The sequence below is a fragment of the Cephus cinctus genome, unplaced genomic scaffold (assembly GCF_000341935.2).
Source record: "Cephus cinctus unplaced genomic scaffold, Ccin1 Ccin1_scaffold1719, whole genome shotgun sequence".
In the NCBI taxonomy this organism is placed as follows: domain Eukaryota; kingdom Metazoa; phylum Arthropoda; class Insecta; order Hymenoptera; family Cephidae; genus Cephus; species Cephus cinctus.
The window spans coordinates 127749-151329 of record NW_014333959.1 but is presented as its reverse complement, the minus strand read 5'-3'; the positions used below and the strand labels follow the sequence as shown (position 1 = coordinate 151329).

The 23581-nt window shown below is 42.0% G+C and overlaps 4 protein-coding genes across 10 annotated transcripts in view; 3 read left to right on the top strand and 1 right to left on the bottom strand.

Moving 5' to 3' along the window:
• Window positions 1–697: 697 nt before the first annotated feature.
• Window positions 698–5282, top strand: LOC107273561 (probable glutamate receptor). The gene is made up of 13 exons (XM_015751903.2): window positions 698–1190; window positions 1309–1563; window positions 1637–1781; window positions 1843–2025; window positions 2133–2287; window positions 2989–3085; window positions 3138–3204; window positions 3277–3517; window positions 3581–3764; window positions 3832–3922; window positions 4008–4163; window positions 4253–4336; window positions 4414–5282. The coding sequence occupies exons 2-13, from the start codon at window positions 1398–1400 to the stop codon at window positions 4759–4761; spliced, it is 1917 nt and encodes a 638-aa protein (XP_015607389.1). The 5' UTR covers window positions 698–1190; window positions 1309–1397; the 3' UTR covers window positions 4762–5282.
• Window positions 5283–5773: 491 nt separating this feature from the next.
• On the top strand, window positions 5774–8367 carry LOC107273562. Of its 2 annotated transcripts, none has more exons than XM_015751906.2 (9): window positions 5774–6185; window positions 6273–6431; window positions 6504–6606; window positions 6689–6782; window positions 6850–6965; window positions 7057–7290; window positions 7456–7661; window positions 7746–7814; window positions 7874–8367. In XM_015751906.2, exons 2-9 carry the CDS (start codon window positions 6398–6400, stop codon window positions 8020–8022), a joined length of 1005 nt encoding a protein of 334 aa, XP_015607392.1. In that variant the 5' UTR covers window positions 5774–6185; window positions 6273–6397; the 3' UTR covers window positions 8023–8367. The 2 variants fall into 2 exon arrangements, with proteins under 2 accessions (XP_015607392.1, XP_015607391.1); XM_015751905.2 differs by having other exon boundaries at window positions 5789–6185; window positions 6504–6630.
• A 190-nt stretch (window positions 8368–8557) lies between these two features.
• Window positions 8558–10182, bottom strand: LOC107273560. The gene is made up of 3 exons (XM_015751902.2): window positions 9450–10182; window positions 9305–9379; window positions 8558–8784 (listed from the first exon to the last, which is right to left on the bottom strand). The coding sequence occupies exons 1-3, from the start codon at window positions 9611–9613 to the stop codon at window positions 8703–8705; spliced, it is 321 nt and encodes a 106-aa protein (XP_015607388.1). The 5' UTR covers window positions 9614–10182; the 3' UTR covers window positions 8558–8702.
• Window positions 10183–11525: 1343 nt separating this feature from the next.
• Window positions 11526–23581, top strand: part of LOC107273550 (bromodomain adjacent to zinc finger domain protein 2B) — a 72189-nt gene continuing 60133 nt past the window's right edge. For 4 of the 6 annotated variants that reach the window (XM_025090922.1, XM_025090909.1, XM_025090911.1 and 1 more), the window contains exons 1-2: window positions 11526–11879; window positions 13305–13769. The gene's annotated coding sequence lies outside the window, so the exon portion shown is untranslated. Of the gene's footprint in view, window positions 11880–11924; window positions 12281–13304; window positions 13770–23581 lie in introns of those variants that run through there. The other 2 variants (XM_025090903.1, XM_025090904.1) reach the window with 2 other exon arrangements.

Genomic DNA, 23581 nt, shown 5'->3' with positions numbered 1-23581 from the left:
TTAGCTGACACGATAACGGGTGGCTGACATTAGTTAAAATTGATATCCAAATGCGAGATCTTAATCGGAGTAAGTTTATTAAAATTATTGTTATCAAAGGATCTTGCGATAAGACAAAAAGTGTACACTGACGATTACGCGAATTAGTAAGTAAGAAGAAGCAAGTATGTTTTGCCGAATGTTTTATGTGGAATATATTTAAATTAATATACAGTACGTATGTGTGTACGTACATAAATACCAGATAAGTCCAAGTCGTACGATGTAAATATTAATAAATTATTTTGAGAAGCCATAACTGTGTAAAAAAATTTGAATTTTTCAAAAAGCCCAATTTCGATAATACCCACGAAAAAGAAAGGTGCGAAGCTATTACGAAAATATTGAATTATAGTGAAATGAAAATTTGAAAATTGTATAATTTTCGTTATCTCGAGGATAGTATATCAAACAAGATAAATAAATAACAAAATGACATTCAAGTTGAGAAAATTAATAATAATAAAAAATAACAATGGACTAGCTAAAAGAAAAGTTTTCAACTTGCAATGAACTCGACTACAGTTGGTTCATTGAATGTCTCTTTTTCTTTCTAACTTATCGATAAGTCCGATAAGTATGATTGTAACGAAAAATGTGGTTTCTAAAACAAAAAAAAGATTTTAGCTACATAAATGAGGTTTGACTTACTTTGCTGAAGCAGTGATGGCTATGGCAGCTATGAATGTTCGCGAATGCTGTCAATTACGGTGAAATATTATGAAAAATAAATAATTTTTCCAGGTGACGCCATTCTAACGAAACAGTAATTACGCCAGTCTTGCCGCGTTAATGAGTTTGAGAAGAGCATCGGATAATGTCGCATTCGTCCAATAAACTGTAACTTTCTTATCTTATGTCAAGTCTTGAATTAATGTTGACATTACTTAGCAGCCCTACCACGGTGGAATATATATATGCTATACTAGCTAATGTAATGTGTATATCTATATCGAATTATGCTTACACTGGGGTACATCGATTCTCTCAGTGGTAAAACGACTACACGTTTATTGGCAGCGTTACGAAACTCGTCGGTTTTCCAAGTTCAATTGAAAGTTCCATACGGCCTAAACGTTTTTTTAAGTTTAAAAATTTTAATATACTTTAATTACGCGTACGTCTGCATTAACTACTTGAAAACGAAGCAGGTGGATTTTTGAATCAGGATACAAATATTTTACAATTATAATATCAGTGTTGAAAAATTATTAAAATTGAATAAAAAATATTGTGAATTTTGGATTAATTGAGAATTTTTTTTTTCAGTATTCAATTAATACCACACTTTTTTGCTGATATATCTACAGTGTAGAAATTGTGATTTGAAAATTTTTTAATTATATAACAGTCCCAGCATGAAGTTCGAATGGATCTTGTTACTTGCTTTTGATATGGTGTCGACTGGAAAAAATGATATTAGTATTACTGATAACACAAAGCCATGGATTTCTGTGGAAAATTATAAAACTATATTGAAATTGTCTTTTCCTCTGTCAGTATGTTGTAACGTCTATTTAGGCGGTGAGTGTAATTTCGAAAATAAAATTTTGGTTTAAAACTTTTTTTTTTATAATCACACATATTTTTGTTTTAGATATGAGCAGAGGAGTGGATGCTATTTTTAAGCAATTCGTTCACAACTATCCTTATCAGTATCTTGTAAGAAAAAAAATAATTGACTGTCAAGGATACTTTCTCGTGTCTTCATCAACGGAATCTTTGATAAGACCATTGCAAAAGTAAAATATATTTTTTTTAAATAAAAATAAAAATCAAAAAATTCATTTATTCATAACGCAGAATCCCGTCGACCATCTCCACCTCGGAATTGTTAATCGTGGTCGATATCGAATTGGCCGAAATCGATTTGCTGTTCAACGTATCGATATACAAAAACGCCAACGTCAATTTGATCGCCCGCAACGGCATTTGGCATCTATCGGAAAATTATTTGGAGAAGAGACACTTTCTGAGAGTCGAGAAGTAAGTGGGACCAAAATAAAAATTATAAAAAAAGTTGAATTTTAAAAATTACACAATTTTCGATTTAAAAAAAATGAGTATATTAAACATTTCAAAAATATTTTCAGACACGAAGATTTGATCTACGGAAGAGGATTGGCTGATTTCAAAGGTAGAGAATTGCAAGTGGCAGCTTTCTATATGCCGCCTCTGTGTTATTTAAATCGTACGATAAACAAAACAGTCAATCAAATAGAAGGTGAATTTTACTTGGCTGATAACGGTGAGTCCGATATATGTATAATTTTCAATGATTCTCAACTTTGTGGAATTTCCGTGAAAGTGATACAAAGATCAAATACAAGAGTCACGGTGACTTTAAACTTATGATTAACGGCATGTGACGTTGCTAAACAAAAATAACGTCCGATGGTCATTAAAATCATCAAGTCACGCTTAATGTTCGTTTACGGTAAAAGGACGCGTAACATTGCGTGACAAAAATTATGTCCGATCGTAAATGAAGATAATTTTCATAGCGTGATTGGTGCGCTGACAATCAGAAATTGCCTAAAGCACTTACCCAATGATAAATCCAAAATTTCCTTCAATGCTGGGTCTTCCCAAAGGATACTCGAGATTATTGTAGACAATTTATTATATATATATATGGGTGTGTGTGTATATATATATATATATATCCATCGCGTTTAGTTTAGTACCTCGAAATTACATAGTTATTTATGTATGATTTGTATCAGTAGAAAAAAGGTCACACGGAAATATTACTGATTATCGCACGTATAAACAGTGTCAGGTCGAACAGAAATCTTTAATCTGAAAAAAAGATATCGACCTAGTGCATCTTTGACATTCGCCATATCTTTCGAAAAAAAAAAAAAAAAAAAAAAAAAAAAAAAAAAAAAAAAAAAAAAAATTAATATAGAATAACAATTAAGGAAAAAATTTCAATTTTTTTTGCAGAACACGAGAGAGACGGAGTGGAGATGAAAATGTTTATGCTGATGGCGGATCGACTGAATTTTACATGGACCATTAGAAAGCCAACACTTTCTTATAGGTATAATTTGAATTTTTTTTTCAAAATTTGTATATAAAAATTACATGCATAGGTACGGCCGGCAAATTAATGATACGGCATGGAACGGAGGGATGATAGGTCAGATGGTGAGAAAAGAGGTGAGTTATTGAAGAAAATGTTCTTTTAATTTTTGACATTTTCAACAACAAAAAATTGTTTAACCCGCACAGATCGATATGGCGTTTACTGGTATCTGGCTCAAGCAGGATCATTATCTGTTTACCAATTTGACTGAATCCTGGTACCAATTATTTATAACATTTTTGGTACCAAGACCAAGACGATTTTCCAGCTTTTGGGGAATCACTAGACCGTTTACACCTCTCGTTTGGACAATGATAGTTTTGTCGTTGCTGTTCATGACGATTTACATGTTAACAAGAGCTAACGTGAAGCCAAAAACACCAAAAAGTAAGTGCGGCACTTTGACAAAATTTTATTAATTTCCAAATATGAAATTTCAATGAATTTAAGGATTTCGCCACTTTGCTCTGACCGTGACTGAACTTATCGGTCGTCTCACCGGAGTTTGGGTACCAAGAAACACAACGGAAGTGCGTATACCAATGCACTTATGGCAACTTTCCAGTCTGCTATTGGTATCTGCATACAGTTGCAGTTTAGCTGCAAGATTAACAAGTTCAGAATACGAGGGCAGGTACGAGAATAAATTTTTGTTTAAATCCCAATGAATTTATAAAAAAAAAAAAAAAAAAACATTGCAGGATAGACAATCTCCAACAATTTATAGAAGCAAATCTAACCTGGGGCAGACAAGGCCCAGTTCCAATATTCAAAGAATATTTCGACCTGAGTGTCAGTAATCAACATACAAATGACAATTAATCAATATACATGTACACACATAAGTTCACTAAATACCACGTATCTCCTTATTCAGAACAGATACGCGGCCGAATTGCCCAAAAGATTCGAGCACGAAAATGACAGCGAATCGAGACACAAAAAAATTTTGAATGGTAATTACGCCGTGGTGGGCCGTATAGTAGGTGCCTTATTTTTTCCAGAAGATAACGTAACCAACGAGGACCTCAAGGTAATAAATCAAATACCTCGATAGCGTAATGGAAAAAAAAAAAAAAGTTGAATTAAATTTTTTTTCAAAATTACTCCACGCGCCCCAAGGGCTATCGAGTGATGAAGGAAACAGTTGGACAATTTTACGCCAGCTTTGCCGTTCAACCGTGGCTTTTGCATCCTATAAATACCGTGAGTCCCGAATGGCAGCCATTGTTCATAATTACTCTGCAAAGTGATAATAATAATAAAGTCGATTATTAAAACAGATAATGTTGAGGATCAAGGAAGGCGGACTGAATATCTTTCATCTTGAAGACGTCGTACGTCGCAGAGCTGGCCTGAGTCTACGCGAGGTGCTCGTGGAACGTGATAAGAACGACGGCGTCCCTAGGGTATTGTCTATAACGCCATTAGGTGCTGGATTCTCATTTTTACTCGTCGGTTTACTAGTGTCGTGCGTGACGTTTTATCTGGAGATTAGATCAGTACGAAATGGAAGATCGACTAGGGCGGTTTTGCATGACATAGAAAAAAAACGAATATCAGTTAACAACTGTCGTACTGTAAAAGTACGAGTAATTGGAATTAAAAGAGTTACATATAAAGACGCGTGATCGTACTGAATAACAGAAAAATTGGTAAAATAAATAAATATAAATACGTCGTCGTTAGGCTAAGAATTAAATTAACGTATGAAACTTTTTTTATGAGACAAAACGAATTCTATTGTTTAAACGTATTTGTAAAGCACAAAGTATTCCACGGATTTGAATTTGATCCATGGAAATTGACAGTTCATCATCGTAACTATCCAATGCTGACAGATTGACTGTGTGCAAATGATTTCAATACTACATATATATGTATGTATCAGCGCGTCTCAATTGGAAACTTGTAAAACCGGTACGAGCATCTTGAATCGCTATTAGGAAAAATCTTAAATGAAAACTATCTGACGTGAAGTAGATTGGTTATGGAGTATCTGTGAAATTCATTATTTAGGGATATTATTGCTAGTAATTCAAAATAACAATTCGAGCTGCTATCGTTGAATAGGTAATATTGAATACAACAAGAAATAAGCAGTAGAAATAATAATATTTCTGTACAACAAATTTTCTCTTTTTATTTCAATAGGATATCTAGTGTCCCTTATTTAACGAAATTAAAACTATAGCATGCCGTAAGGTCCTATAAATAATTTTCGATACTTCTTAATATGGAAATTCGAAAAGGTACTTCTTTATTATAATACAGTTGGTCGACGAATCGTGTTTACTGTACGTAGGGACTATGACGACTGACTTGAGACGTTCTGCTCGCAGAAATAGAAACAGGTTTTTTTATGCCGAGATATAATATTCATGAGAATAAGAATCGCTGGACTACGCGGAGTTGTCGTGCGGTAAGTCTTACCATTTCTATGCCTGAAGAAGATAAACCGCAGAAGAGGAAACATGTTATCAAAGTGGCATAAGGTATAACTATATACGTATAAAGTTATCTTGACACTGTGCGGATGTTCACTCGGTGTTCACCCTTCGCTCTCTCTACCTACTAGTAGATACAGCCGTGATACTAATGGATGAGGGTATAGCCAATAGGGATCGTATTTTTGTTTAGATTCCGCAGGATGCGATGACGTCACATTTAAAGCGACATCATTTTAACAGTTGAGGGACTTATTTACGTTTCGGTGCGTGTGAGTATGGCCCCTGAAAGAGAAATTGATGTCGCGACATGACTGGAGCTCGTGCGAAATGTCAGCCAATCAGAGCAGAGAGGGGCCTGTGACGTAACTGGGCAAGGTTGATGCGAAATTTGTGCAAGTTTACCACTGTACATTTCAATCTTGTCTCAGTGGCATGTCGACGCTTGAACCGATAGGATATGCCTCTAAACAGCTTGAGCGATTAAAAAGACGATATAAGAAATGAGCATGCGCTGACAGTTGCGAATATTGATAAAATTTTGTTTTCAAGTTCGTGAAAATTTTGGTATTGGTATAACTACGAGAAAGTGATAGACTGATTAGAAGGTACATTGAGCATATAATTTGTATAGTTATAATACCTGCAACACATAATTATTTATGAGAAAATTTTTTGTATTAATATTTAACAAGCGGGGGAATTCGAGAGTCGAGAATAACGTGATAAATAATTGATCGAAGATACTTGCCAATATATTTTGGAAATTTGTTTGGATCATTTTTTGTTGTCTATTCGTTATAACGAACGCTCGTTAAAAATGGTCGTTAAGAAGAAGGAACATATTGACGATGGTATGTAAATTAATTAATTTTGACTTTTAAAAATTATTTTATAATTATAATTCTTTTTTCTTTAATTATTAGTGCAACCAAAAACGGTTGATGATCATTTTGAGCTTATAATGAACGATAAGGAAGTCATTGACGAGGAACCGGCAGATTTGTCATCGGAAGATCTTCCAGAGTGGTACGAGGAGAGACTGTTTAAAATGTAAGTGATTGTGAAGAATGTGTAAATTATTTTTGAATTGCGGAAAATTCATTTTCAGCGGACAAGAATATTACAAGAACAACAAGTTGGCATTCGCAGTAGCAAGTTTGACTGGTGTAATGGCTGTTTTGTCTAATCCCGATATATTAAAGGTGAAATTTGAATTTGGAATGAAGATTTTTGAAAACTCATTGTAAAATAGTGAAATATATTTTTTAGATTTTAATTTATACTAAACAAAGCGGTACACAATGCACGGCCTTCAGACGCTATCTGGAAACTCTATTACATATGTATACTTGGTACACATGCGATGTAACTGATATTACATCAAGGTATATGTAAAAGAAATTTACGTAAAAATTTGAATTTATGTAAATATACAATTCTTAAATAAATTTTTAATTCGTACTTAAATGCTTCTAGGTGGTACAAGTCTTTGAACACGATTCGTTGGAAACATAGCTCAAACAGCAAAAGATCCAGAGTTGCAGGTTATGGTGCAATAACGCAAAGGGACATGGTATTGACCCAATTTGGCTTTTTCGGTTTTATCCTTGTGGAGCCGAAAAAATTGGGTATTTTAAGTAGCCCCGAGGAACTCGAGGGCATTAATCATTATTGGCGAGTGTTCGGTCACATGATTGGGATTTCGGACAGGTAAACAAAGAGGTACTGGCCCAACAAAAGGTATAAGATTGGGCCCTTACTTGGCAACGGTTGAGTAATGCTTGAGATTTGGGTCATTTTTATGCGTTTCTTGGGTAATTAATAAATCAATTGAATGGATAATTATTTATTGTCTATGTTGATATTGTTTAACAGGTTCAATTTGTGCCGTAAAAATGCGGCAGAAACAACAAAGCTCTGTTACAGAATACAGCGTGAAGTATATAGAAAGTATTTTGAAAATGTGTCAAAAGAATTTGAAAAAATGTGCGAAGTTTTAGTGAACGGTTTGTGGATAACTGATCTTTCATTGGATTACGATGCCCTCATGTATTTTACGTATTCGTTGGTGAATGTTCCCTGTAAGTAATTTTTAACGATATAAAGAAAAGATTTTATTGTAATAATATTAATCGTGAGAAATTAACGATTTTTGGCTTTTTCAGATAAAAAACCATTGGGTCTCTATAGTTGGCTAAACCACAAGTATCGAGTTACCGTGTTATACTTGTGCTGTGAGTAAAAAATTTTTTTTATAATATTCAATTACGTCAATATTTTTTTTATTCCACAGCTGTTCCGATCATTGGTTATCTTATGAGAACATATTTCAACTATTTCTTGACACTGAATTATTGGCTTATGGAAAACTTCCCTATACTGCCGATCATTCGATTTGGACGAAAGGAATCGCGAATTAATCTTTATCCGAAATATCATTGATTGAATGTATGTAAATAATATTCGTGATTGGCACGCTATAGAATTTTCTGAAATTTATAGCGCGTCTCATTTGGAAACTTGTAAAACCGTGACGAGCATCTTGAATCGCTACTAGGAAAAATCTTAAATGAAAATTATCGGACATGAAGTAGATTGGTAGATGGATTGGATAGATGGTTATGAAATATCTGTGAAATTCATTATTTATGGATATTATGAATAGTAATGCAAAATAGCAATTCGAGCTGCTATCGTTGAATAGGTAATATTGAATACAAAAAGAAATAAGCAGTAGAAATAATAATATTTCTGTACAATAAATTCTCTCTTTTTATTTCAATGGTATATGTTGTGTTCCTTATTTAACAAAATAAAAACTATAGGAAAAGTTTGGAAAAAATATTTTCTATGAATTATGTAAATATCACTGCAGAGTGTAAAAATATATGAAAAGTGTATGTAACTCAGAATCTGTGTATATATTATACAAAATTTATAATACGAATAAATATATCAAAATTACAAACTTGATCCTTCAACTCCAATAGAACTCCATCGCTTATCCTTTCAATACAAAAATAGTATTTTACCGTATCCATCAAATTTAAATTTCGATAAAGGCTTTCGTATTCATAAGATGGCGCTAGAAGCTTCAAGTTGACTTTTATACAATATGCAAATCAACGAATCCCAATGGTAACAATGACGGTCGGTAAAGTAGATACGGAGTTCTGATCACGGCTACTCACAAGGTGCTGCCCTCTACAAAACAACGTCGATAAAATAGTTTGTACATTCATTGGACCGTGTCAAACTAATTAGCGTGCATTATCATCATACATAAACAACAATTATCCCCTATCATGATTTACGTATATCACACACAAACAGACGAATCAACAATTAAAATAAACAATTTTCATGCACCCCATGCAATACATACAATTCCAAGCACGTACCTATCCCCGCCAAAACCATACGTATCCATAGTCATAAAATCACATAAAAACAAAAAGCCAACTTATTAATCACATCAATTAATTTTTGCATCTCTGTAAAGCGTCCTGGCAAAAGTAGCTTCAGTACAAAAATAATACAATACAAAGGTTTGAAAGTGTAGCAAACACGAGGATTTTTCGAGATATCCCAGTCAATTTCTTGTTTCCCGTGATACTTCATACAGTTATTAGAATTGAGGTTAAGACCAGCAGCACGATATGAACAAGGAGCACGGAGAGCACAGCAGGCGTTGTTCCTGGTTTGTCAGAAAATTTTTCCTCACCTTGCGTGATTCCACGGACATCTTCGATTCGAGCTGGTTAGAGGTTTGCGTGCAATGCGAAGCTTTACGGTGCACCTACGTATAACAGTAGATGAGTGGATACGTGAATGTGGATTGTCTGTGTTCATACGTGCTATATGTATACATATATAACAGGAGAACAGCAATGCTTTCCTCTCCGCGACGTCTCTGCGTTCCCCCAGTCATCCTGATCCACCCTGTTACCACTAGAATCCCAGCGAGGAGCGTCTCGATGCCATCGGTCCCCTCGCCACTAACATCCACTCTGCCATCAGCGTCACTACCCATACCAAACCGACAGGCTCGAGTAAAATTTCCCCTTCGAATCTCGCCCGGACTGTAGAAACGACGAGGAGCGTGGCGTCGCTCCTATATAACTTGGAGAAAACGAAGACGTTCACTGGGATCGACAATCCGGCTTGAGGCTGTTTGTCCTCTGTTACAAAGGGATCCCTTATCCAGGGTCCACCTACCTGGCAGCGTGGAGAGAGAAAGAGAGAAAATTCGCATATGGACACTCAGCTAGGTATACGAATTCAACGATTAATACCTTAGAAATATCATAGATGGACATAGGAGCGCGACGATTCTCAGTACGAGCGGTGACGTTTTTTCAAGAATAAGTACGAGACGGTACGAAGCATTGCTAAATGGTACAGTGTGACATTGGTTCTACAGAAAACTATTGAGATTTTAAAACAGTGAAGCTTCGCCAAGAAGGAAATAAATGAATTTGGACAATTCTTGTGAATTCTTGTGAATTGACGATTATAATTTGGAGGTGTAACATTGGTTCACGTGGAATCCATTTTATCTTTCTCTATCTCCGTCAGGACCTTTTTAGTAGCCCGTAACAGGGACCCCTGCACGCCGAACCTTTCTTTTCTCAAGTTCTTTCTTCCGTTGCGCGTCCAGTCTCGACCGTGGTTCAAGCTGCTGGAGACGATAGGCAGGGACTAATTTTGCTGGTTCGCTTGGAGTGCTGATATTTTAAAAGGCCGGACGTTGCCGTATACGTATGTACTTATGTTTGTACGTAGGTAGATGTTAAGGTGGATACGTACTGACGGAGCGCTGCGATAATTATGAGAAGCGGGCTGGGCTTGAGTACTGAGCCAGTACGGTATAGGACTGTATAGGTACCAGCAGCCATGTTAAGCTATACCGATTCTAGAGGCGAGGACAGGCGTACAGAGTATAGTATATAGTGATATATATGTATATATGGGCTATATAACACACCCTATGCGCTTCCGGCGTTTCTTGCTATTCCAAGAAAGCGACGGCTGCGCCTGCAGACGAAGCTGACTCCGCGGGCTTTGTTCGATATTCCTAATTACACGTTTCGGCACCCGGAATAGATCAGCAGGACGCCCTGAGCAGTAGACTGAGGCTTCCTACTTTTATCCCTGTATAGATTTAACCCTCTTCATCCTAGGTAGCCCTTCGTCTGGAGTATAAGCTTTTGAATAATTTCCCTCGAGGGAGAATCTTTTTCAAGAGTCACCGAAAATAGGCGTGCGAGGTCTTCTGTACATACCTATTGGTAGGAGCATCGAGTTGTCCCTTCTGCCTGCATACGATGCGATGAAGCGACTACGAGTCTTATCGTTAAGATTCAAAGAGTCCTTGAGAACACTCCCGTAATCTAGGGTCTACAGCCTTTAGAGGGCCTACATTGTATTACTCGTACTCATTTTCTTAAATTCAATCGTAAATAAGTATCCTTTGTAGCTCTCAGGTAAAAGCTCCATTGCGAAATTAGTAACGGTTCGTATGTTGTTTTTTTTTGTTATGATAAAGAAAAAAAAGCACGTGACATCACTGTACTAATTGATAATATTTAACTGTTGCGGAAGTTCCAGTTCTCAAGTACGTGATATCTAATATCTATGGTTGGTAACGCGTCCTTCTGACGACCTTGGGAAGCCATGAAAGATGTCATCTAGTCAGGATACACTGCTATGGCTCTTTCTTTATTTCACTCCAACATGTTTGCAGGATACGTCGTTGGATTTGCAATAGGAAATTGTAATAGTTTTCTTGTGCAAGGTCGTAGAAGAGAGATTGGTTAAAGACACCCGTTAGATTGGCGGCAGGGGCCAGGTGGTCTATCGGTGTAAATATCTATTATACATTCGAGAGAGGATAGAGGCGCCTGATAGTTCGCGAGGGCGCCACGGTCGACTCTTACGGCGCCACCGGTTCATTCCCCCATGAGTGCCCGCGACGCACGGACGTGAACGCGAAAATTGGGGAAGAGTTTCGCGGTTACGACGAGAATTCGCGAATCCATTAATAATTAATCGACGACGAGTGATCTATGTACACACAGTGTTCGGGTTTGGTGAATGTGCTGCGTTCTGTGTTCGCGAGGCTTCTCAATTCGTGCCTACTGGACGCCGCAACTTGTGAACGGGGGACTTTTTATTGTCCAGTGAGAATGAGGCAGGCCGAGAAAAAGGGATAAGTCTAGGGAGAGCTTGAGAAACTGGTCATTTTTTTTCTTCTTGCTTTCCTCCTGTCTCTATTATCCAATGAGATTATTCGCAAGGTAAGGAGAGATCCTCGTGACGTGTAATTATAATGAGAATAACCAAGAAAATATTTCGTGACACGGAATCGCATGGGATAATGATCAAGGCAGTTTTATATGTGAATATATTTTGATAATGAATTTCGTCAGGGCAGTTTTAACGCTTCGATGTGAAATTTATGATGTAGCTCGTTATGTAGCATAAAGGAGGGTGTCATGGAATGATAATGCAATGCCGAGTTGTAATATTAATTATTCACCACTGACTAGTCCCATTCATATGTATGACGCTAATGGTGGGACGCGCGATTCATAATTTGGTCTTGATAGTTTTACTTCATTTAGATAATTGTATTGTGAGCTTGTGGGTTATGAGCAGAGATACGTTTAAAAGTGTTTATAACGATGATGTATCCGAGGTAAGGAAACGATAGTAATCCCGGTGTAATATCGTGCGATTTCAATCGATAAGCCAATCAATTATTAGCGGAATGTGCACGTAATGGAGATAGCGAGAAATCTGTGCAATTATGTGATGTTTTATTGCAATTCTCTTACTGTGCGAAATCTCTACAATTTATGCGAATCCTTATGTTTTTATATATCTACATATATAATATAGACGTTATACACATCAAAACTCGGCCAGTGGTCGTCGTGTTGTAAACAGTATTAATTTACACGAGCAGCAGTGCTTGAATATTCATCACACGGATTCTGCGTAAAGTCACGTTACACTAGAAATATCATTTTTAAGGTGTAGATCATATTCACTTTTTTTTAACACTTTCTTCTGTCACCGCAGCTAAATGCCAATTAACATTAATGAAGACGAAGACTTGCGATGTGGACGAACGTAGCAGCGTTGACAGTTGTAGTTCCTGCTCTCTCGGGCTTTATATTAGTAGAAATTAAATGCATAATAAAAAGAGTAGTCCTGAATACAATTGTTATCGGATACCTTGAATCGAGCCTTGGCTAATATCACAACCAAATTTTATTGAACAAGTATCCCATATACGTTGTAAAATATTTTTCAAATAAATGGGACGCGGATAGCATTTTTGAAAGAGGTGAATTATATCTATGTATATGGAATCCGTTGTGAGCTTCTCAGTCGATCGATTTTTATTTGGTATTTCGTGTTTTTGATATGCACTGTCCTGGAACAAAACATCATACACGCGTCTGGTAGTCGGTAATGAGTCGCTGGGATGCGTTAACGCGTTTACGAGGGCAATTCTTTTGCTCTAGAACACTATAAGAAAAACGACCACGGACGCTCGACGTCTTGGCGTTACTTATTATCGCACAAGTAATCGTACGTTCGGTGCTCTTAATATTTTTTTTTACTAACACGCATAATTTCGTGAACGAGGCTAAACTAAAATGGGGTAACGGAGTGCACGTTGGATGAATAATTGATTAATCTTTATATCCTAGGAGATCGGACGGCGAATATAAACAAGCGATAAAAGTGCGAGTCTATTGAAAATCGTAAATAAGTAAAACATAACCTATGATCTTTATTACTCGTGATTAATGTGATCCAGTGTGAATTCTATAAGAACTCTATTGAAAGATTCGTATAATTTGAAACTGTTGTGAAGGTGAGAGAGTTGAAGAGAGAGAGGGAGACAGAAATACTGCTACCGGAAGTGGAAGAAAGGGGAAGGGACGAGTTCGATCGCCAAGTGAGACGAAATAAGAGAGGTCCTCTCTTCCGAAGAAAATTCATCGACCAGAGAAGAGAGTGACAGGGAGAGGCTCTGGCGCTGCGGAGGGAGCGAGAAGAAAGGAAGACGTACCGGTGCGTAAAGGGAGAAGAGAGAAGTGCTACGAGTAACAACCCGAGTTACCAAGGAGTTGAGCGGAGGGCCACTTCCGGTGAGGGCGCTGAGCATAAAGGTAAGAATAAAATATTCCATTCTTACACCTAAAGATAGGACAATCTCTCTTGGTCCGTTCATTATAGATTTAGAGATTTCGTTTCTCCGAGCCATTCCAAGTGCTTCCTGCGACGTCCTCCCATGTGAAATATCATCCCAGCGCATCGTTTCCGGAAGGTCGAAAAATCTTGAGGACGTGAAACCGTGACGGAAGGAAACAAAGGCAATGAGATCACAAATTGAACGCACGCGGTAAAGAAAATGATAACTTTGAATAAAAAAAAAAATTCAAAAAACCATCCAGTATATAATAGCCGCTTAATTGTCATTCAAGGAGTCTCTCATAATCTCCATTATAACTTGGAGCTTATTGAACATTGCACAGAAGATTTGTTTAAGGATGAAATTATTAATTATTCAAGTACATAGATTTAAATTTAATCTCTTCGATATTATATATATCCTTTCACTGCCCCCTCTGTTTATCGTTGTTGCACTAAAGGCAAAGTACAGTATCGATATACAAGGCAATAGTAACGGCAAAGGCAGTACACCGAACCGTTTTGGTTGTCCTTTAATTTCATTTTGTTTAAACTCTTCCTATTTTCCGCCGACGTCGGCTACCTGATTATTCCCTCTGACAACGACGCGACGAAGATCGTTAGCGAGTTTCGAATACACCAAAGCAATATTGAACACAGTGGCTCCTCGGCTCGTTATGATAATCGACATTGTCGTCGTCATAACACAATAGCACGTGTCTCTATACGCCGTTCAATTATTAAGAAGAAAAAGTCTCCGAGCATATTTTCAATGAAGTTTTTTGTAATCGTGTCATCGAGTTATTAAGCGACTTGATTATCAATAGGCAAACTGATTACCGGTTCTGCGAATTCAATAGAATCGTCTTACTCGTCTGTCGCTTAACTTTCATCGTATTCAAGAAACTTTTATCATTCGAAATCGTAATTCCTCCCTTCGCCTAGATTATTTTTCTTCGTCTCTCTCTCTCTCTCTATCTCTCTCTCTGCGGCCAAAATGCATATCCAGACAAGGCTCTCTGACCTACAGTTGGTTTCTCTGTCTTACAAACCGTCAATCCCCTGCTTATGCCGTATCGCCGCGTTTACGCTACTTTACTCGTTACCGACAAGGAATCTAGACTCCGCGAACTCGATCGTTCGGCCTATGTGCTGTTGTCTCCATTGTCTTTTCCTTATTATAACAGACTCACGGAAACACTACGTTATCATGCCCAGTACAGTACATTCGATTCCCAGCTATGTATCTGATAATTTATTGACACTTTGATAAGCCTCCGATTAGCGGTACCGATTTACATTCTTCTAGACCGGCGCTTATCAATTGCCCTACCTTCGATAAGATCGTTAGCAAAATTTCGGGAGAATATCACACGGTATACGTGTTTACTCGGAATCGAATCTTCCTGCTGGCATTCGGGGCGTCATCGGAGCGCCAATCGAGGTTTCACCTTTAGATTGCTTTATTTGTCCTTTGCTTTCATTACCAACGTCAAATCCTTCAGTGGCGTCAAATTATACGTATACTCGTCGCGCCAAGAAAATTCCTGTGATTTCTAACGTTACGACTTTTGCGAGGCTCATGCATACCGATCAGCTTGACTGTTTCTCATTTCTTTGCTCAAGTACGGTTCAATCATATTTATGGATATATATGTATATACATACAACGGGTATGGGCTATGGCATTAAGAATTTATAAAATTCGTATACTCCTCGATTCCTATCGTATCTTCCTATCAAAGCGTTTGGTCGTCAAAATAACATCATCGCTCTCACAGGAATAATTGTCATCGTCAAGCGATTACGACTTGTCGATGCGTATTGATCGTCCATGTTAAACGCGACATAATCAAAACGGAAGCGTAACGCTTCTCGCGCGCCACAACCCTCGTGTGACCGTTTCGTGCATCAGACTGCGGCTGGTCGATATCGCAATAAGACGTGCCGAAGGAGTGTCGCTTTTTTTTTTTTTTTTTTTTTTCCGTGAAATAGTATTCGTAGAAAGGGAAAATTTATATATAACGCTCGGAGGGACGAGGGGTGGGGGGTTGAGAGGTCGAGGGAATGGGAGTCCAACGTGAAAATAGTGAAAGACGGCTCTGAGGAATGAGCGATGTCCGATCGATGTGGTTTCTCGAACCGTCGGGGGGTGAGGGGGGAGGGGCAGAGGTTCGAGGGAGAAACTATGAAGCCAGTTAATCCCGTGGGTGTAACGAGGTAGGGAGGGAGGGGGGGAGGGTAGCTACGATCCTACGAAAAAACGTACTCATGATTTTTCAGTTGTTTTTGGAAGCTGCGAGTTTTCCAATTTCGTTCGTAGGTCCTTCTGGACCATTTCGGTGATCCCGCATTCGATCGCTCTCGTATTCCAGGAAAAGTTCTTTTAACGAGGACCAAGCGCTACGTGAGTGGGTCGTTCTGCTCATTGCGATATGGCGTTATGTGGCTTGTGTGGATAACGTGAAACAGTCGGGACGTTTGTGTCGCTGCGTGTATGTGTATATTTATTCGGTGTGAGGGAGCTTTACGTATCTGGATTCTATAAATAGACACGCGGAGAGACATTGACGTTCCAGGATATAATTGTCGAGACTCTCTTTCGCATGACAGATACGTCGAAGGTCGTTTTCAATGGGGTAGGCGAAGGTATGGATGATGATTCTGGGGCAGGTACAGAGGTTGGCTCGTGCGAACGATTTACCGGGTTCGCAGGTTTTCCCAGAGGATGACGGGAGCCGAGTCCTGTTGGCGTGTATGGATATGTGGATATATATATATTGTAACGTCATTTTTTACGGTGTACAAATAAATGGCAGCATTGGAAATAATTAATAAAATACTGAGTTTACTGGGAGCCGGGTATAACCAGACGGGGGGAGTCCTATAAGGACACCCTGGTGAGCTCCTACGGCGGTTGGGCGCTGGCTTTGGGAGACGATAATAAAAATGTGAAAATTAGGGAGGTTCGCTTTAAAAAGTAGTGAAATTTTTTTATACCGAACTCACGGAACGGAAATCCAGGATTAGATTTATTTTAAATAGAGAAATCTAAGGAGAGTACTGTTGGATAGAAGTGACGGGCACGGGAAGCAGATCGAGAACGTACAGAACGCACTGGGCTATTGCCCGAACGACTTTATACGATAATGTTCCCGCTGGGATAATGCGACTGACGATGCGATATTAAACGGTACTGTAGGGCACTCGCGCACCCACTTGCCAGGGAGACGATCCCGCGAGACGCGGATCGAACGATTAGACGCAAAACTGGAAGAATGGGAAGAAGGAAGTGAGAGTCCTTGGATTAGATATCCTCGGACCCGTAGCGATCGGGAAAGCGCAGGATGAGGCGTAAGGGTAGGTCGAAGAGAAGAGATCGGTCGATCCCGTCAATTTAAAGACAGCCAGGACAGCCCTGAGCGTCTCTCATCGCTTGTCCAGTAGGTCCTACCATCCACAGGAACACACTCTCCTGGACTGTAGGTCCCTTAAACGGATGACGATACGATAAAATAAATTTAAAAATCGGTACCGATAGCGCGTCTATCCCGTAATACCACCTCCTGGGTCAATCAGGTTCGCTGTTACATCGGTAACGAGTTCGCGATCGTCAATTGTTTTGACGATCCCGATAAAACAGATCCTGGCACCTTGGTAGGTTAGGATGGCTCCAGTGCCGCTTCCGGGAGGCGGGAATCACGTCCACCTCTAGTCCCGCGAATTTCGGCTTCCTACCGCTTCTGCAACCCCTGTGTGCAGTGTGATCCTGAAGACGCTCGCCGATTGCTTCGCGCAGTCGAGCCGCCAGGTCGTGTCCTCCGGTCTTGACGTCACCTCTACTCGACAGCGCTCAGTCAGGCCCGTAGTTGGCTCTCTCGGGCCCCGTCTCGATAGAAATTTTATCGAATCCTCTCGGATTTGCTTAAAGAGCTCAAATAAATCGAAATACTGGCCAGGAGGGGGGGAGGGGGGGAGATAAATAAAAATTCTTAAAATAAAGTCAGTCCAACGCGAAACGCTCCGTAACCCATCAGGCCCCACGAGGTAGCCGAATTCGCATACTCCTGTGACGTGGGATCAAAATGCCAACGTCACAGTAGGTATACGTGGAACGGGGGTTAGGTATGCACTGTCCTGACTTTGGCTCTCTGTAATCTGTATAGGAAGGCACGAAGGTTCGCGATTGGACTGCAGGGAGCGGGGGCGGGAGGGATTGGAGGTCTGGGACGGTATAAAGTAGGCAGTCGAGGGTGGCTGGTTCTGGGTGGCGCGCGGGAGCTGGAGTAAGGGAGGTGGTGTGTGTGTGCGGCAAATCGGCAGAGCGGCCAGCGTTACCGTCGCATTTTCGAGAGGACTGTGGGACTGGATGGAGGTAGGCTGGCTGGGATGGCTGGCTGGCGCTGGCAGAGAGGCCAGGGGATATATAGTCGACACGTCTCTCTGGCTATGCTGTATTCCGGCAGGTCTCTCTACCCTGCTTCACATTCTCTCTCCCTTATTGCCGCTCCTGTCCCTATCTTGGTCTCTCTCTCTCTCTCTCTCTCTCTCTCTCTCTGTCTCTATCTTTTTTGTTCTCTCTCGGCTCTTCATCTATCTCTGCTTGTCTCCCTCGGCTCAACCGACTCTCGGTCCCTCTCTGTCTCTCTCGCTGCCTGTCTCATTCTCTCTCTCTCTCTTTCTCCTCGTTCGCTCGTTCGTTCAATACTCCAAGAGAGAGAGAGAGAAAGAGAAGCAGCTCGCAACCCAACGGATTCACGGAACATGGTCGGCGGCTATACGGATGGCTCTCGCGCACACTGTTACTACGAGACCCAATCGCCATCAGCCTCCTCGTCCTACGTGAATGCGCCGATCACGCGAAAAAGGAACTTCAATGGAGTTTCCAATTCCGCAGGAAGATCTCGCTGGATGCTGGTCTCTCCCGCGTGGACAAGAACGCGAGATAGGCCAGTCATCCTTATGTCCGAGAGACTCATGGGCTCACGCGAAGCCCCCAGATCCCGTGCCGCGAGCTGATCTTGCTCCTAATTTTGAAAAATTCATTCTGACGTCACATTAATTCTCATGGCTACAATGGCAACGTGGCCCCATTTTTCGGTGCACCGCGAGGCGGCGAACAGGGGCGGCAGGGGACACTCGGAGCCACTCGGAATTACATATTCCCAACCGCAATATGGACTCATTAGAATTTCTCGGGAATCCTCGTATCGAGCAGCTGCAACTCACTCGGATTCGATGCAGCGGCTTTCGGACACCAGCACCGAGAGCTGCACCCGTTCCTTCACCTTGGCACGCAAGCGTGTTATTTTTTTACTTCCCCCCCTGCCCTGCCCTGCCCTGCCCTGCCCTTCCTCTCTTTTTTTCTCCTTCCCAACTGGCAATACCGACTGCCTCGGCTATTCTCCCGGCGTTAACGCGACCGGCCCTGCACGACGTGGAAAAAGCTGAGTTCGTACCGCGTTAACGCCGCCCCCCTCCGCCCCACCGAACGTCTTCGTACCCCGACGCCTACGTGTCGCAGAGATGCCGCGGGGTATCCGTGATGCTCTTGTCGCAGTGACTCCTCGGTATTTCCTCCTTGCGTTCTCATGAGGTCGCTCGGTGATCACGTGCCTCGGCACGACGCATACGAAAAACTTCGCGGAGCTGCTACGCAGCCAGGTGGCGATGCGAGCGACAGGACGGGACGCGTTTTCTGTTTTACGGCCGAGGCGCGCTTAACGGATCGTTTGTCGCTCGACTTTATATCGCGCGATAAAAGCGTCGCTCGTTGAAAATTTTCTCGAACTTTGCCAATCGGCATTTAATCGTTGACGCTTGGTCGGTTTCGCTCCTTCTTTGTTTTGGCTCCCTCGCTCGGTCTCTCTCTCTCTCTCTCTCTCTCTGACACTCAATCAGGAGGCTGCGTATACACTGTCGCACGTATGGACCCAACTGACGGGGACCGGCTGTCTCCTTCGTCACCTATACTTCGGTTCGCGTTAGCCCGTTTTCGTCCACGCCTACGTACGTAAGCGTAGAATTCTCGTCCGTGGCAAAATCGTTCGTTCGCCACAGCCTGGCCGATCCGTAGGCACCTTCTAGGCTCGGTTTTTGGCCACGCCACCTGAAAACTGATCGTCGAGAGTATTATCGCTACGTTGAGAATGCTCTCACGCGAGTGCCCCGGACTCTGCGCTGTGCTCGCCGAGTGGCCGCTGGCGTCGAGTTATTTTTTGCAGTGACGTTACGGCAAGGCGATAGGAGCGGATCGTAGCCACTGCCTTCTGTACTAACCCAAGCTGAGCTAAGTACGGCAGGACGACTCGCCCAGGGCACCTATACGCACTCCTACTGGTATTATCGTTACCCGCGTTTTACTTCTCCCGGGGACGTCGTGTGTATCGCCCGACTGTCTCCTCTGCGTTAAGTCTACGTTTGTATTCCATGCTGGTATCTCGAACTGTGAATTGTACTTAGGGTCATGTATAATGTAATGCGTATATATAGCGTTCTTAATACTGCCGAGGATTTTCTACGCGTGCAGCGTAGCGCAAACAGAGGCTGGAACGTTGGGTAGCTCTGTTGGCCATCGACGCAGAGTCATGCATGTGGAGAGAGAGAGAGAGAGAGAGAGAGAGAGAGAGAGTGAGAATGAGTGCTCGACGTTGATATGTATACGGGAGGGACAGTACTGTATCGCGCTGCACTCTACGTGTTTCTATACCTAGAAAGTCATCTCCCATCGCGCATCGCCTTGGTATCTCGTCCGGTCGTCCGGCCTACACAGCAAATAGAACAAACGCTGCTTACTAGTCGGCGACGAGTGAAGCCCGTCTCACGCGTACGAAATTAAGCGCGATTCCACAGAAGGATAAATTGACGCTGGGTCATGCGACGCGTACGAGATGACGTTACGATTAAAAAAAGACGGGGGCAAGAGGGGTTGTAGATTCGGTGATTGCTGGAAGGTTTTTTTTTTTCGTGTAATTAATGAGAATCATAATTTTTTTACGTGTAATTTACTCGGCGTGATTGAGGCTGGGAATTCATTTGGTTTGCGGAGTGTTATCGTGCGACTTGTTGTGGAATTGGTTAGATTAGGTTAGGTTCTGATATAAATACATATATATGATCGTATGGTATAATAGTGTCCTGACTTGTCGCTTCTATGCGATACACCGTAATTGTGAATTCGGCTTTAAGGACTAAGGGCAACGTGATTCACGATACCGCGTGATTCACAGCTCTTCGGGTATCGTTCAAGGACTCCTCGGCCGACGTGGTCAAAAGGATTTTCGCCTACCTCTTCCATTAGAGTTATTTCGCGTTCGAGACGACGTAGAGGAGACGCGCGCTCCTCCACGCGGACCTTTTCGTAACGCTCGCTGCCGAACCTTATTCGGCGCTACAGTCCCCACCCATTAACAGGACGAATTCGGTGCGAGGCCATTGCGCTCAGCCAGCCGTCCTCGTAAGAGGGTCTCTCTCTCTCTCTCTCTCTCTCTCTCTCACTCTTGCCTCGATCCAACCAACTCCGACTATACGAGCGTACACCACCCTATTTTCTACCCAGGTCGACCCAGCGCCCCGTAACTCGGCTTCAACCGTCTCTCACTCTCTCTCTCTCTCTCTCTCTCTCTCAGGAGGGCTTTTCAGCTCTAGTCCGGGCCTAGAAAATCCAGCCCCGATTCATTCCAACGGACCTCCACGTCGTGTCGGTTAACGCGTACCTGGCACTCGAGTCGCCAGTCCCTCCTGTGGCTCAGCGAAGCGTACGAGCGAACGGAGCCGTACAGTCAGCCAGTCCGACGCTCGTATAGAATTCGAACGAAATGAAATTCTCGCCAAGACGCCGGCGAGCCAGGGCGACGGAGGAGGCGGAGGAGACACACGCGATTTAACTTGGCCGGGAAGCGCGTCCTTTGTCGTTCGATAGAGGCCGCGCTCCGTAACTTCGCCTCGACTCTCTCTCGATGCGTTAACGAGATTATCTTACCTAGGCTTGTACGCAGGCTTATACAGAGCTCCTAGATGGGTTTACGTCATCGCGTTGTACTTGGAATCGCCGTGCGCACGTTTCTTCTTGTGTTTGCCGTGTGTCATTATGTCGCTTGCATGGACATCGGCTCTGTCGCTGTGTATCAACGATAATTTCATAAGAATAGGGCACGGGCGTATAGACGTCGCCGTTCAGACTGCTGCACCAGTGGCCATTTTCGTTTGCTCTGGCACATGGCGCAGGTGTGCCTCGCTTGCGATCATGGGGAGCCGTTCGACCTGGTCAGCTCCGAGATGTTTTATTAGTGGGGGAGGAAGGGGCCGGGGGAAGGGGGAGAGAGAGAGATAGAGATACTGCTACTCTGGGAGTAAAAACGTATTTACGTGTGTATACCGATGGCAGGGAGACCGTGTCGCCAATTGTGGATGGACCTGAAGGAATCAGGCTGATGCTACCAAGAAAAGGGAGGCCCGAGAAGTGTCGCCCGTTCTGGAATTTTCGTAACGCCGACACTCGTCTTGGCCATTCGGCTTAATTGCTCTCTCTCACTCTCTCTCTCTCTCTCTCTCTCTCTCTCTCTCTCTCTCTCTCTCTCTCTCGAGATTCTTGCTTGTCTCTCTTTACGCTTGTGAATTTTATCTCTTTCCACTTCCCCTTCTTTCTCTCTCTCTCTCTCTCCCCCTCCCTCCCTCTCGCCTTCATGCATCTCCTTTTGTTCCTCATGCTGGTTCTACGCTTCTTTCCTATCTTTGTCTTACCGCTGTGTTACGTGGGTCGCGGCGCGACGGCGACTGCGACGCTGCGGGCAGCGTCGTTTGTCTTCTAGCATCGTTGTCGTTGGGAATTCGTCAGATCGATACTCCACGCTCAGAGAGACGGAACCGCCATGAGTTCTGGAAGCCGCCCAAAGACTCGAATATGATCACGACGAGGAGTAACCTAAGAAACGTTTTTCCTCTCGGCGAACTAAATAACGATAGATAACGAGCTATCCCTTAGGAGTATGCATTCACGAGAATTAAGCTCGTATCACCGAGCGTGACGAGCAAGGTGAATCAACCGGTTCTATGGAGTACGAAAAAGAAAAAAGAAATTAAATACGTCAAACGCTCATAACCTTATACACCGTGCTTCCATTGAGAAAAATAATTGTGCATAACGCGTGTATATATATATATATATATATATATATATGTAGTCTGCACGCTTAAAGTAGATGATAAATAATTCTACAGCGACCGTATAACCAAGTTTTAAAACATTTCCGTCTGAACGTGGCGTTAAAGTGTACCGCGATAACGATCTCACCTCAAGCTTTACCCGCAATTAATTACCTCCACCTTTGCGCGCAAAGAATGGCAGAAATTCACCGACGGTCTATTATTTTCTTCGGATTGTCTCTCACGGCTGTCTCTTCGTAACGGATTCGCGATACGCCAGCGTCTCTTAGGCTCGTCTTCTCCTGACGGCGCTCGGTCACATTTGGTTGTATTTATGGGCTGCACTCGCTGCCGTCACCGCCCGAGCGCCAAAGTCTCGCGCGAGCATCCCAGATCTACCGAAGGTGACTCTTGCGGCTGATGAAGACCAAACAGTAGACGATACAAGAAAAAGTACAAGTACGAGTACGAGTACTTTCCACGCTAGGCAATTATATTTTTTCAGGGGCCAACCTCACGTTGCTTTTCAACGTTAAGTAGTCACCCGTGTCGATGTATTATTTATCTCGCTTCGCGACGAGAAGCCCGTGTTGGGCTTTTTCGAGGGTCTGACGACGGAAGTGACGCGTGCTGACTGGGGAAGGTC

What these genes read in the sequence shown, in the direction of transcription:
- LOC107273562 (XM_015751905.2), top strand. Translation starts at nt 6,398, where the DNA reads ATGGTCGTTAAGAAGAAGGAACATATTGACGATG. An exon ending in GAGGAGAGACTGTTTAAAAT is followed by an intron (nt 6,631 to 6,688) that starts GTAAGTGATTGT and finishes ATTCATTTTCAG; the next exon opens with CGGACAAGAATATTACAAGA. An exon ending in CTAATCCCGATATATTAAAG is followed by an intron (nt 6,783 to 6,849) that starts GTGAAATTTGAA and finishes TATATTTTTTAG; the next exon opens with ATTTTAATTTATACTAAACA.
- LOC107273561 (XM_015751903.2), top strand. Translation starts at nt 1,398, where the DNA reads ATGAAGTTCGAATGGATCTTGTTACTTGCTTTTGATATGGTGTCGACT. An exon ending in ATTTTACTTGGCTGATAACG is followed by an intron (nt 2,288 to 2,988) that starts GTGAGTCCGATA and finishes TTTTTTTTGCAG; the next exon opens with AACACGAGAGAGACGGAGTG. An exon ending in TTTTGCATCCTATAAATACC is followed by an intron (nt 4,337 to 4,413) that starts GTGAGTCCCGAA and finishes TTATTAAAACAG; the next exon opens with ATAATGTTGAGGATCAAGGA.
- LOC107273560 (XM_015751902.2), bottom strand. Translation starts at nt 9,613, where the DNA reads ATGGGTAGTGACGCTGATGGCAGAGTGGATGTTAGTGGCGAGGGGACC. An exon ending in GCTGTTCTCCTGTTATATAT is followed by an intron (nt 9,380 to 9,449) that starts GTATACATATAG and finishes TGTTATACGTAG; the next exon opens with GTGCACCGTAAAGCTTCGCA. An exon ending in TGTCCGTGGAATCACGCAAG is followed by an intron (nt 8,785 to 9,304) that starts GTGAGGAAAAAT and finishes GTTGTTTTGTAG; the next exon opens with AGGGCAGCACCTTGTGAGTA.